Source organism: Erpetoichthys calabaricus, chromosome 5 (genome assembly GCF_900747795.2).
Source record: "Erpetoichthys calabaricus chromosome 5, fErpCal1.3, whole genome shotgun sequence".
NCBI lineage: Eukaryota > Metazoa > Chordata > Cladistia > Polypteriformes > Polypteridae > Erpetoichthys > Erpetoichthys calabaricus.
In genome coordinates this window covers 1,865,476-1,879,952 of record NC_041398.2, presented here as the reverse complement: position 1 = coordinate 1,879,952, position 14,477 = coordinate 1,865,476, and the positions used below count along the sequence as shown (strand labels likewise).

General features: G+C 41.4%; 3 protein-coding genes across 5 annotated transcripts in view; 2 read left to right on the top strand and 1 right to left on the bottom strand.

Moving 5' to 3' along the window:
• The window catches only part of LOC114652431 (gastrula zinc finger protein XlCGF57.1-like), a 596,652-nt gene that overhangs the window by 412,275 nt on the left and 169,900 nt on the right, over window positions 1-14,477 (top strand). The window lies entirely within an intron of this gene.
• The window catches only part of LOC114652542 (tripartite motif-containing protein 16-like), a 225,766-nt gene that overhangs the window by 157,168 nt on the left and 54,121 nt on the right, over window positions 1-14,477 (top strand). The gene's annotated exons all lie outside the window — the stretch shown is intronic.
• LOC114652436 (tripartite motif-containing protein 16-like) overlaps window positions 1-14,477 on the bottom strand; it is a 274,064-nt gene that overhangs the window by 258,988 nt on the left and 599 nt on the right. Inside the window, exons 2-3 of the mRNA XM_051927975.1 lie at window positions 13,651-13,810; window positions 5,346-5,411 (exon numbers count right to left, since the gene is read on the bottom strand). Coding sequence (XP_051783935.1) covers window positions 5,346-5,411; window positions 13,651-13,810 — 226 coding nt within the window. The remainder of the gene's footprint in view (window positions 1-5,345; window positions 5,412-13,650; window positions 13,811-14,477) is intronic.

The following is a 14,477-nucleotide window of genomic DNA, read 5'->3' as shown; positions in this document are numbered from 1 at the left end:
GTTATTGTCTGTTTTTCACCTGCATTATTATCATTCTTTAATTTAATATTATTTATTGTATCAGTATGCTGCTGCTGGAGAATGTGAATTTCCCATTGGGATTAATAAAGTATCTATCTATCTATCTATCTATCTATCTATCTATCTATCTATCTATCTATCTATCTATCTATCTATCTATCTATCTATCTATCTATCTATCTGTCTATCTATCTATCTGCCAATTCCTCAAGTGCACCTTTTTTAACTGAAGATCGACTAAATAAAGTATGAACAGTACACTACAGAATTTTAATATTTTTAAACAAATCAATATCCTTCCAAGAATCAGTAAGTGCCAAGTCTTCTCGGTGAACAACACAGTGCTGTTCAGCAAGATGAGGAACCGTTGCCTTGAGTAAAGCGGCCAATCCCTTCCGACGGCCTAACATAAGTGATGCCCCACCTGACGTTATCATAACCGTGCGGTTCATATCGAGTCGATGATCAGTATGGTTTTGTCTTATTGCTGCCTCAGGGGCTGAAGCATCACATGCTGTTGGCTGAATGATCCCACCAAAAACGGTTTTGTAATCACACAAATTTGTTGGACGATTTTTAAAGTAGATGATTAGCATTTTATGTACTGTTATGTCAGTACTTTCATCAACGATGAGCATGTCGAACGATGCAGCTCGAAGGTCTTTAAATATTTTGTTTGCAACCATTTAGTTGATTGCTTCAACAAAGTCAAAGGCGTAGTTCTTACTTCGCCAACTGTCTGGTATAGAAACATATTTTCCCATATGGTCATGAATCATTTGCGCTGACAGCATCGAAGCGTTCATCCTGATGGCAAGAACGACATTCTCCATTAAAACTCAAACTTGCTCCTCGTTTGATCGCTCGTTTTTTCTCAATTCGTTCTTCTCGCTCAGTAGTTGTTTCAACCAGAAGACATTTCAGGTCGATTCCATGCGAGCGATTGTACAAAATTTCAACAAGTGAATACACAACAATAAATGTCGTTTACAGTAGTCAAGCTTCCTCGTATCCCAACGCTTTCCGGTGTTAGCCTTATTACTTGAACTAGCAGCACAGAATTACACTTAAGTCCTCTCTCATCTGGGTATTCGTATATGCAACCTAATTCAACCACAACATTCCTTGAATCTGGCGTATCTGTGGTTACTTTTACTTTTAACCATTCAGGCTTAAATGAATCTCGCGCTTTCTTATTTTGCATTTCTTTACCACTTGTTGTACATGTTTTTCTCTTCGACATTTTAAAATATCGACACAAAGAGTGTTAATTTAACGCACTACTGTATGTCTAGAGAAAGTGAACTGAGTGAAGTACACCAGAGAGTGCAGCAAATGGTCACTCAACGAAATAAAATGTGCCAGCTAATGTGGCTCGCTGATTGTTTACACGCACAGGCGTTTTAATGACAGTCTGCCACATTTATCTCACTTCACAGGGTGACATCACTGATCGTCACTGATTACAAAATGACGGCGTGGCAGGTTTACAAGAGCCGCGCAGCTTAGAGGGAACATTGTTTCAGGGTACCAAGAGTGACAAATCTGGGGACAAAGAGGAGGTGCAGTTTAAAGTTTAATGTGACATCTACTTAAACACCAAACTCTGTCAGTATGGCTGACATCTGACTGACCGGTGAGTCCTCGTCTTCAGACATTCACAGTGAATTCATTCTGAAGTGAAGGACCCTTTGAGTGACCAATGGATGGTAACAACATGTCTGGCGAGTGGACAACACTCCAGTCCCCTCTGTCACTCTCTGCTCCTACATATAGTCACTATTCAAGAGCTCTCCATACTGAGTCTGTATAGCGCCTTTCAGTTGTGCTGATCCAGCAGGACCACATGCCTGTCCTACTTAACAGGTGACATTCTCATCCACAAATTCACTCATAGAGGTGCTGCCCCCCCAAACCCACCCATCCTTTAAATTTAATTTCACACGAAAGTACAAACACAAAAGAAGACCTGCACTTGTGGGGACATCAAGTGACTGCTGGAGAGTACTGGTCAGTGGTCACATGGTGTCAGATGGCTGATTGTTACACTGGATTGAAGACCAAGATAAAACCCTGGATAGAGGGGCTCAGTGAAGGAGGTGTTGAACCTGTACAGGAGGGTCATTGTTTGTGAGACGCTATAAAATGACAGAGAGCCAGCAGGCCAGTCCAGATACACACCTATTCTGGGGCTGGAGGGGGCGCGGATTACAGTCTGCTTGTTATTGTGACACACAGAGAACGGGAGAAGACACCACCACCGCAAACACCAGGAGTTTTTGTTGTTTCCAAGGCCGCACTCCCCACCATCTCCTTTCCTGCTCAGTCCTTTATATGTGACTCCAATCTTCATGAAGTGTCCACTGCACTCCACCTCCCAGTAACAGCGAGTCCCAGTCAGAGGCCCTCTGCACAGAACTTGAGGCCAGTAGTCAAATCTGTCAGGATGATCAGGATATTCAGTCCATGTCCACTCATGTGTCACCTTCTTGTTCCCTTCAGACAGGCTGAGGTGTCTGTTTGCCGTGTTGATGTCCAGTGTGAGGGGACAGAAGTCTGAAAGGAGAGAAAAGAAAACGAGTGAGGAAATCTGGGAGTGTGTAACAGGACTGGGGGCGGAGCACAACACAGACAATTAACAAGAGCCAATCAGGAGCTGTGCTGACGAGACACTAATAGTAAAGAGGTCATCTGATTGGACAGAATCTGTGGGGATTAAAACTAAAACACTAAAAGGAGGCAAAAGACAACAAAGAGAAAGAGAGGCAAGTTAAACATTTGGAAGTCGTTTGAGTCATCGGAAATTATGATAAACACCATAAGGTCACCATGGAGGTCAAAGTTCTAATAGACTGTCCACACTGACCACTGGCTTTATTAAAATTACACTTTTAACTGTCAAAGTAAATTTAAAGTTAATTTAAAGGTTAAGTAAATTTAAAGTCAATCTACTACCATACTTCACAAACACAAATTATTTCAATAGAAGTTGCCAATCTGCATTTGCTATTTTTTTTAAATCTATCTATCTATCTATCTATCTGTCTGTCTGTCTGTCTGTCTGTCTGTCTGTCTGTCTGTCTTATAGTGACTTTCATATAGTGACTTTCCCATCTGTCATTGTCTCTCTCTTTCTTTCTTTAGTGTGTTTCCTCTCATCTCTTTTTATTATTTGACTGTCATTCTTATCCACGGTGACTCCCATCATCTGAGATTCCATTGTTTCCTTTTCTTTTCTTTGTCCCATTGTAGCCCAGGCAGATGAAGTGACTTGCTCAGGTCACACAGTGGTGTCAGCAGTGGGATTTGAACCCACAACCTCAGAGTTTGAAGTCCAAAGTCTTCACCACCACACCACACCACACTCCTCCTTTATCTATTATATAGCACCTTTCATGTATATCTATCTATTATAGTGCCTTTCACGTCTGTCTACTGTATTTGTCTTTAACTCCTTTCCCTATTTGTCATTTTCTCTCTCAGTGTTATAATGTCTTTCCTATTATTTATTATTTTAGTGCATTTCTCATCTTTCTCTTATACAGTGCCTTTCATATTTATGTGTCATATTCTGTCTTTCTCTTTGCTCTCTCCATCTATCATATCATTTCTTTCCCATCTCTTACAGTATATAGTTCCTTTAATATCTCTATATTATATAGCGCCTTTCACGTCTGTCTCTCTACACTTTCTATCACTGACCTGTCCCAGTAGTTTTGGCCCCCTTCCACTTTTTAAACACAAATCCCACTTTTCAGTCAAATAAGTGTAAACTGACCCCAGTGACTGTCACCCGCCATTCTTATTCCACACAGCAGACTCTTTCTTTGTATTTTGACTTCACAGATTATTTGACACAATAAATCAAATTCTGGTGGCTCACACCAAGTGATTGAGACCCTCACCTCATGTTTTGTCACTCATTATCTGGAGGTAATAACTGCCATCAAGCCCTTCCTGTGGCTCTGGATGAGACTTCTACTCCTCTCACTGCCCACCCGGCCCATTCTTCTTGACGTCTGATGGCTTTTAACTCCTAGCTGTGACCTTCAGCTCTTTACATGGATGTTCACTAGGATTCAGTTCAGGGCTCAGACCAGACACTTCACAACATTTCAATGTCATCTTTTCCCCCATTCTTGGTGGTCTCACCTTTGTGACATTTGCTCCCAAACACGTTGATGATCTCCTGATCTCTTTATGACCTTCACAGATTCAGCACTTCAACCTCAGATCATTAATGGCGTCGCTTTGTCTTCTGTGGACACAGAGCTGCTGTGACTCACCATAAAGCTCTCATTTCGTTTCTTTAGTCCAAAGTATCTTATCCGGCACTGTGGCTGATTAACACTCAGTTTAGAAAACTCCAGTCTGTATGTGTCCTTCAGAAATGGGGTCTTCTCCCATGGAGCCCACTGTCATTGACACAGTAACAGATGGTGTGACTTGACGTTGTTGTCCTTTGATCTCGGAGGTCCGCCTGAGTCTCTCTTGATGTTTTATTGTTTTATCTCCTCCATTTAAACTCTCCCTCTGTTCAATCTGAGGTCAGCTTTACTCTGGTGGTCTCATCAGTGAGGTGGGCTACAGTCCTGCAGACCCTCAAACATCTTGAGAATATTAGCAGCTGTGCTCACTGGAACATGAAGCTCTGTGGAGGTGGTCTTGTAGTCTTCACCTTGGCCACCCTTGGCTGTGACCTTCTTCATCTCCTCCTCTTCTCTTGTCCTCATTCAGTGTGAGGCACACAATGACACAACACAGCAGAGTGAGGACTTGACTGAGTGACTGAAGACCCCGGTGACACTCATTATAGGAATCAGTTAGCTTGAGATGTCACCACAGTCCAGTGAGGTCTTTGAAATTCTCAGGACCCCCAATAATTTTCTCTTCCATTTTCATTTGTTTTAATGTTTAAAATTTGTGAAGTCGAGAACTCAAAGCAAAGTGTCTGCTCTGTGGAGTAAAGAATGGAGGATGACGAGGACTTTTGTCAGCTTTAACTTATTTCAGTTGTGCTTCATTTGTAAACTAATACTGTGTCTGTATATACAGTCGTGTGATAAAGTAAGTGCACTCCATGATGTGGATTTTATTTTTTGCTTTTCATTTTCGGACACATCAAGACTCGGGTTCAATAGACAGCTTTGGTGATTCACTGCCTGAGTCTCTCTATCCCATAATGCACCAGTCACAGGACCCCCATCACTCTCAGCCCCTCAGTCACACAACACTCAGACTTTCATATCCTAAGCCTGTCCTGCTCTATTAATGCTTAAATGATTTTTATTGTGATGATCCATTCAGTCAAAGCACAAACTCACATTTTAAAAAGTCGTCTCTGCTCTGAGGTTCAGGAGGCTGGAGGGTGAAAACTGGAGCTTCATGAGCTGAAAATAAAAAGAAAAGAGAAGAAGAATGGAAACTGTGAAGATGGCATTGTGGGATCTTAGTTTAGTTCTTAAACACGTATTATATAATTGAGCTAGAATAGAACAAATATGAAGTACATAAGAAATTAGGTAAAACGTAAATTTAGAATATTCTGTCAGACCTGTGCATGGCAGACTTTACAAAGTCTTATCTGATTGTAATTCCATGCTGAGGTAAGGGCTGACGTCACCTCCAGGCCATTGTCCCTTGTCCCTATCCCTTCTGGCCCGTCTTCTTCTTAATGGGCACTGCCACCATTTTGTACCATTATGTTATTACTAGCCGACGCCAGTCGTAGCATACGGCGGTGTAAAAATAGGAACGGAAAACGGTGAGAATGGAATTCAGAAATCAAGAAGAAAGAAAAACTTCTTGAAAGATGCAGATTGTGAATAGGTGTTTTACTGGAGACGATTTGTGTCAAGAAATAACCCACTGATAGAAGCAGGCAGTTGCTGGATCCCGGAATAAAGATGACGTTGTACAAAAACCCATCGACAGAGAAGATACTGTCGTTCATTTTATAATAAAGGCTTAGGAAACAACCGTTACAGTATAACAAAAATAGCAAGGAGCAAAACCAATGCCAATGGTCGAGAGCATAGACATATATAGACAGATGCCACATTCACTGTGTTGCCCAGTCGATACGATACGTCAGTACGTACACCGCATTGCGAGTGGCAAAAGTGCCATTTACACTAAAACAGGTAGACGTGGAAACTGGGTTTTCTGATGAAAAAACAATAACGTTTAAAACAGTATCGTTTACATACAACAGATGTTGGCCAATCGTTTGCATGCAATTATTTATATCCATTTATACACTAACTATGGCAATTAATAAATAATAATAATAATCATTATTATTATGAAATAATTCCACCCATATAAGTAATATTTCTCAGACTGCCTTCTTCCATCCCTGAAACGTTTCTAGACTTCGTCCTGTTTTTACTGAAGTATTGGTTAATGCCTGGGTCACGTCACATATAGATTAATGTAATGCTATTCTGTCTGGCATCCCACAAAAACTTATCCATCGCTTACAACATCTTCAAAATTCTGCTGCCAGGATAATAACCTGCTGTTCTAAATCCACTGAACATATCACACCGATTCTCTCTTAACTTCACTGGCTCCCTGTTAACTACAGAATACAATACTAAACAGCGCTCTGAACATTTAAAGCTCTCCACAAAAGTCACTGATCTCCTCCAGACCAAGGTTATTATAGTTTTGCCTTTTTTTATTAGTTTTTATTTCTATATTTTTTCAGTTTAGTTTTAGTTTTCCTTCATCGTGTATTTTTAATTTTAGTTTAGTTTTTATTTTACAAAGACATTTCTATTTTATTTTTATATATATTATTTTCAGTTTTAGTTTTAGTAATTATAGTATAGTTAAAGAGCTACTATGGAGTTTAGTTTTTATTTCACAATGAAACAGAAATGTACATTTAACGGGTTTGGATATAATATGAATTTAATGTTAGTGGAAGCTTACTACACTACACAACACACTTTACTATTTGGTTTTGTTTTTGTCTTATAAACACAAGCATAATCAAAACCAGGTACTGAATATGAACAATTTGACACAATTTTATAATTTTTAAAATATTTTTATGTCATTTGTGCTGAACAAATCTGAACTGACTGTTGGCACATTTTTCTTTTCCTTTAATTGCCCAAAACAGGCCAATTTGTAATGAACTTTGGGTGAATTTTAAGGTTTGAGAGTTTTTTACTCCAAATGTCTACAGCACACCACATATCCCGCTCCAACGACAATGTGCTTATAATGAATGCCTTCAATATTTCATTCAAAAATCTAAAGCACTGTGCTTTGTTATTTTCTATCAGTCATGTTGATCTATGATTCTATCTCAGGCACAAACAATTTATAGACAGAATGTTGCACCTGCAGGCCTGGAAAGATATAAAAAAAATAAGAAAAGAGTTTCTACTGTGTTCGGACAGGTGTGACCATGAAAATCACGGGGGTTAAGGAAGAACAGGACTCTTAGGCTTGAATGAGTGTGCAGACCCCACATAGCTGTATTGAGGGAAACAAAGAAAAACAAGCATGTAGTGTGATGGTTAGAGGCAGTGAGACTTGAAAAGCCCACCATAAGAACACTAAACCCATAATGAGCAGAGCAAGAGCAGGTAACAGGAGTATGGGCAGGCACAAAATAACAGAGACAGCATCTGAGATTAAGAACAATATATACATTATCTAAACCTGTTTATCCAGAGCAGGATCACAGGAACCTGGAGTCTAACCCAGCAGGTTTGGATTCAAGGCAGGAAAACTCCCTGGTATGCAATATGTATGTAGTCTCTCGATCAGCGGCGTTTTATTTTCAAAAATCGGGAGTGGTCTCCCCTAGACTTTATCGTGTACTCAGAAATGGGGATGGATATTTGAGGAGTAAACCGCAAGACAAGGATTATATTATGTACAATAAAGAACCACCAACAACAAATCAAATCAAATTAATAATATATTGAGCAATTATTATAAAAGTAAAGTTGAATAAATCGGACTCTGCAGCTGCATGAATAAAAAAATAATCGAGTATGTGTTCAGGTAAAGTATCACTTCCGGTTAATGGATTTGGCCCAAAAGTTAATAGAGATCTACAATTCTGGTGTAACAACTACATGCCAAATTTCATCCATCCATCTAGTTGTGTTTTTGAGATATCGTGTTTATACACAGACACACACACACCCACGCAGACATAATTCCAAAAAACGGTATTTTCTGAAACGTCAAGATTCATCAAAATATCAAGGTCGAATTTTTTTCATGATTAGTATACTTTCTCTATACTTTGTATACTTTGAGTGCGAAGTGGCAGGTGAATTACTGTCAACAAAAAGCAGGCACCAGAGAAATAAACTGAAACGTTACTCACTCGTGATTTTTCTGTCCATACGGTAAAGTGTTTGTTGAGCAGCACATTCCAATTTCAGGCCTTTGAATTACATCTTGATATATAACAAGTGCAAAGAAAGGCAACACGTAAATCACTTTCTATTCCACAGGCTTAACATGCGTATTCAGCTCGCTCTGTCACAACAAATGCTGTGTGAACACCCGGCCTCCATCACCAGCCTCCGTTCACTGGAAGAATACGTGCGGGCGGCTCGTGGTGGATGGCTTTCAGTTTTAGAGTTAAAAGTTATAAGGGTTCAAAACTAACAGAAAGAAAATTAATTCAAAAACGAAAACTAAAATTATGTTTAGTAAATTATTATTTTATTTCAGTTAGTCTTTCCAGGGCGGCACGGTGGCGCAGTGGGTTGTGCTGCTGCCTCGCAGTTGGGAGACCTGAGGACCTGGGTTCACTTCCCGGGTCCTCCCTGTGTGGAGTTTGCATGTTCTCCCCGTGTCTGCGTGGGTTTCCTTCGGGCGCTCCGGTTTCCTCCCACAGTCTAAAGACATGCAGGTTAGGTGGATTGGCGATTCTAAATTAGCCCTAGTGTGAGCTTGGTGTGTGGGTGTGTCCTGTGGTGGGTTGGCACCCTGCCCGGGATTGGTTCCTGCCTTATGCCCTGTGTTGGCTGGGATTGGCTCCAGCAGACCCCCGTGACCCTGTGTTTGGATTCAGCGGGTTGGAAAATGGATGGATGGATAGTCTTTCCAGCTACTTTAACAGTTTTGTTTAGTTTTAGTTTTTCAGTTCAGTTTTGTTAATTATTTTATTTCAGTTTACGAAAAATGTTTTAAATAATAGCTTCAGTTTTGATTTTAACTTTTATTTTCGTTAACTATAATAACCTTGCTCCAGACTTACACTCCTCTCACTCACTCAGATCCTCATCTGCAGCTCGACTTTCTGTATCGCACATCAGACTCAGTGCTATGGGAGCTCGAGCGTCTCTCATTGTGCTCCTCAACTCGGGAATTCTCTTCCTTCTCATATTCGTCAGCTCGATTCAGTAGCACATTTTAAAACTTCCCTCAAAATGTATCTTTTTAAACTGGCATACCAATTGTGAATTTTGCACCGTTACTGCCAGTTATCTTTGTTTGTTTGTTTGCTAATTATTGCTTTTTGATTTATCATTCTCGTTTTAATTTTACTAATGTTGTTTAATTGTATTGTAAGGTGACCTCGAGTGCTAAGATTATAAAACGGGATTTTCTAACGGCCAAATATAACCAAAACAATTGTTCAGCCTTACCTATGAAATGTAATCCCCCAGGATCTGGTTTGGAGCGTACAGCGGTTTGTACAATCCAGAGCAGCACATTATTCCTTACTTCACTCCACAGCAGTGCCACTCATAATATGGCGGCGACGTTGACGTCTATGTCTATGGGCAAAAGCAGCGTGGGGGTGTATGGGAGGCCACAGGCACCGTGGGGAAGGGTTTGGAAGAGGACGAATAGGAATCGAGAAATGCTGTGGGGGCTGCGTGTGGGCGGGACCGGTTTTGAAGAGGAAGCAGGATGAACCACAAGAGAAATACATACAAGAGATTTTGATCTTACCATTTAACCAACTGTTTTTTTATCTTTTTCCATCAATTTATATGGAGTTTGCTTCTTAAGGTGCCCCAAATCTTTATCTTCTCTTGGTCCTTATTTACAATTCATATTAAAAATAAGTTTGAAGATAATCAGAACATATTCGGACCCCTTCACTTTTTTAATTTGCCATTTGTGCTCATCAATCTACACTCAGTAAACCATAATAACAAAGTCAGCACAAGTTCTCAGAAAGGTCTGCAAATTTATTACAAATCAAAACTGAAACTTCTCCATCCTAGGAGTATTCAGACATTTAATTCAGGTGTTTGTGGAAGCCCCTTTGGTGGTCTTCATGATTCAGTGTCACTACCAGCTTTGCACTCCTGGATTTGGTCAGTTGATCCAAGTCTTCCTGGCAGATCCTCTCAAACTCAATTAGATTTTAAGAGAAGTTTCTGTGAACTGTGTGACAGATTGAGGTCTCTGTGACCCCTTGAACCCTCAGACTAGACATCAGACACCAGATAAAAGTCCAATATGAATTTATTTGGACAAATTAGTGCACAAAGCACTCTCCACTTCACAATACTCAATAATAATCAATAATTCAACAAACAATAACCAATCCTCCACTCCCAGACGCGTTGCCACCCTTCCACCCAGCTCAGCTCAACGTCTGGGATTTCCATCGTCCTTTTATATTCCCTGACCCGGAAGTGTTTCCCATCTTACAGTCCATGTGATTTCTTATCACTTCCGGGTCAGATGAAAAGTCCTTCTTTTCAACCCGGATCTTGCCTACGACGAACTTCCGGGTTATAGGGCACAAACAACTCTCTGGGCCTCCCTGCAGCGTCATCTGTTGGCCCCTGTGATATCCAGCAGGGCTGTAAAGGAAAACTCCATTGTCCATAATTCCCTGCTGGTCTTCGGGGCACTTCCATGCTACAGGGAGGGCTCCATCTAGCGGCCTGGGGGTATTGGCCGGGGTAAATGGCCGGCCATCCCTCACAACTGGCATCTTCAGATTTATCCACACATGTAAGGCGGAATGGTGGCTCTGAGGCTAGGGATCTGCACTGGCAATTGGAAGGTTGCCGGTTCGAATCCCGTAAATGCCAAAAGGGACTCTGCTCTGTTGGGCCCTTAAGCAAGACCCTTAACCTGCAATTGCTCAGCGCTTTGAGTAGTGAGAAAAGCACTATATAAATGCAAAAAATTATTATTTTTATGTCCCATGGGTTTTGGACATTGGCTCAGTGACTCAAGGACACTCAGAGATTTGTCACAAAGCCACTCCTGAGTGGTCTTGGCTGCACTCTTCAGCTCTCAGTTTCAGGTCACAGGTTTTATTTAAGGTCCTCTCTGTATTTGACTGCACTTCTCTTCCCCTCAATTCAGACCTGTAACCTCTGTCCCCATAGCCGGACGCTGTCACCACCATCTTCACTGTAGAGATGGCATTAGGCAGGTGGTGAGCAGTGCCTGGTTCTCTCCAGACATCCTGCTTGGTCTTCAGTCTAAAGAGTTTAATGTTTGTCTCATCAGATCATTGAATCTTTCCCTTGATGATCTCAGGCTGTTATTTGTCTTTAACTCGAGAGTATCTTCTGCCTGGCCACTTTACCATAAAGTCTTAATTGATGGCGCACTGCTGAGATGGCCGTCCTTCCTTCAGTTTCTCCCACCTGAGCAGAGGACTGCTAAAGTTCTGTTGTAGTGACCATTAGTTGTTTGGTTATCTCCCTGGCTAAGACTCTTCTTGCCCACATCCTCAGACTTTCCATCTCTAGAAAGTGTGCTGGTGGTCCCAAACTTCTTGAGGCCGCTGTGTTCCTGGGAACACTCAAAGCTTTACAAATGGCTTTATCCTTTTGCGCTGATCTTTGCCTCACCACAGTTTGATCACGGAGGTCTACAGAGGGTCCCTTGAAGTCCATGTCTTGGTTTTTGTCCTGACATTCAATGTCATAAATATACTGTATTTGATACATATTGACAAGCAGGTACAGTTTGGGGACATCTTCAGGGATCCATCTAGTTAAGAAATCCCACCCTGAGTCGAGAGGGTGCTGCTCCTGCTAATGTCATCACTTCAGTGACTTCACAGGCCACAAGACGAGTGACGTCACTTCCACAGCCCGCTAATTAAGCTCCGCCTCTTCTGGGACACCACTATAAAATGTCACCAGAAGTGGATGTTCATTACAGATCTGTGATTGAGGAAGACGGAGCTCCGACTCACAAGTGACTTTATCTTGACAGCCTGTGATTGCAGCGGACGTCACCATTGTGCTCCGTCTTTGTGCTTTCTATTTCATATCATTAAACGGGGTATTTCAGGGTGGTACCCCAACTCTTTGTGCCCACTGTCTCTGCTAATTTTCACACTATACATATACAGTAGGGTGGCACGGTGGCACAGTGGTAGTGTTTCTATCTGACAGTAAGGAGACCAAGGTTCATATTCGGGGTCCACCCTGCGTGGAGTTTGCATGTTCTCCTTGTCTGTGTGGGTTTCCTCCAGCTGTCCAGTTTCCTCCCACAATCCACAGACATGCAAGTTAGGTGAACTGGTGACACTAAATTGGCCCTAATGTGTGTGCCAGGGGTGTGTGTGTATGTGTGTGTGTATGTGTGTGTGTTTGTGTGTTTTTGCCCTGTGATGGGCTGGCGCCCTGTCCAGGGTTTGTTCCTGTCTTGCGCTGTATGCTAGGTGAGATAGGCGCCAGCAGACCACCAACACCCTCCTCAGCACTAAGCAAGTTTGAAAATGACAGACCGACATATGCAGTATACGTCTGTTGGGGTGGACGGCCAGGATGGTCTCTGTGCCCTGGCCTGCTTGAATTAACCTTGTGTTTAAACAAATCGCTATCTTTATGTGTAAACATGAGTAACTCTTAAATTGTGAAGTGCGCTTTACCTTTGAACTTGTCACTGTGCTCTGAGGCTGCACTCACTGAAATGTCCAGGTGGTCCTCAAGCCATCAGAGTTCTCACGCAGTCCTGCAATTTGCTTATCTTCACCACCAAAATATATCAAATAAAATTCTTTTAGTCTGTAAAATCCTTTTTAATGTCGGTGGGAGACATGACTTCTGAGCAAACAACATCAGGCATATAAAACACGAGAGCCCAGGAGGAGCACAGCTGAAAATGGATGAATGTGAACTTTTAACGTGGACTCCATCCAGCAGAATCTAATGGACACCAAGGACAGCAGGAGCAGATTCAGATGTTCTGATATTATAAAGCACTGACGCTGAGCTCAATTTGATTCCATTAATGTCTTCTCTGTTCTCAAATAAACAATTCATTTGTGCACTGAGCCGGCTTAGCCATTTAAAACACATTTCTGTTCATTATCTTAAGGTGAGGAAAGCAAAGAAAATAAAAAGAATCCCAATGTCAAATGAAAAAAGCAGATTTTAAAGAGAGTATATGGAAAAAGTATAAGAAATATAATATTTCAACTTAACATTCCAAAACATCTGATTAAAAGCAAATGTTTATTTTGAGAGTCCGTTATAACTCAGCTAGTCTCGGCGAAAGGCACTATATAGTGAAAAATCCTTAACAGAAAAGGCTGACAGTTTAGTGTTAAAGAGCCGGTCATCTCCATGCGTCTCACCTCTTAATGTCCTCTTATTGTCACTCTGGTCCTCCTCAATAACAAACACAATGTCACCAGACTCTCACACTTACCCGATGGAGTCCTTGTCATGATGATCCACCGGCTGATCCTCTCCACACTCTTTGTCAGACCTGACAGCTCCTTTCTCAGGTCCTCAGCAATGAAATCAGCGGTGACAGTGAAGCTCAGCGAGTCTCCATCAGCAGGAAGGACACAGCGAGATGAGAAAGTCTGCATCAGGAGAGAAGAGAGGACAAGACTTCAGAAAGGAGACATTAAAAAGTAAGTAATGCTGATAAGAGGGGGCTCTTCTGAATTAAGTATTAGTGTGGTGGGCAGTCAGCGTGGGTTTAGATGGTGAGAACGCCTGTCATTGACTTGTTGGTTATTTATGAGAGTATATTTGGTGGAGTGTAGTGGAGCATCAGAGATTATCAACCTTAACCTTCATGTTGGACTCCATGAGATGCGAGTCAAGATAAAGGGAATCCTCGAGGGGTCAGGCAGTTGCAGAATTGACTTGGCACACAAAACAAGGCATTGAGATTTTTATGGTTCTGAGACAAACTTAAATTAAATGTAAAGAATAACAAACACATGTAGGGAGAAAGCACTACAATGTGATTATACAATTGAAGGCCTGCAGCTCAGAAGTGAAAAAATTCTTGGGAGCCTTTGTGTCCTCATCATCATCATCATCATCAACCACATAAAGTAGAGAAATCTAAGTGGACGATGAGTTATGTAATGCACACCATTTGTGAAGTGAAAATCAAGAAGAGAATCTCCATAACCTGTGCGAAACACCAACGACATCAGGACTATTGTGTGTAGTTAGAGATAAAAGTACACGAGAAAAATGAGAGATGAGAGACGAGACTGGACTGTGGGGTCTGAG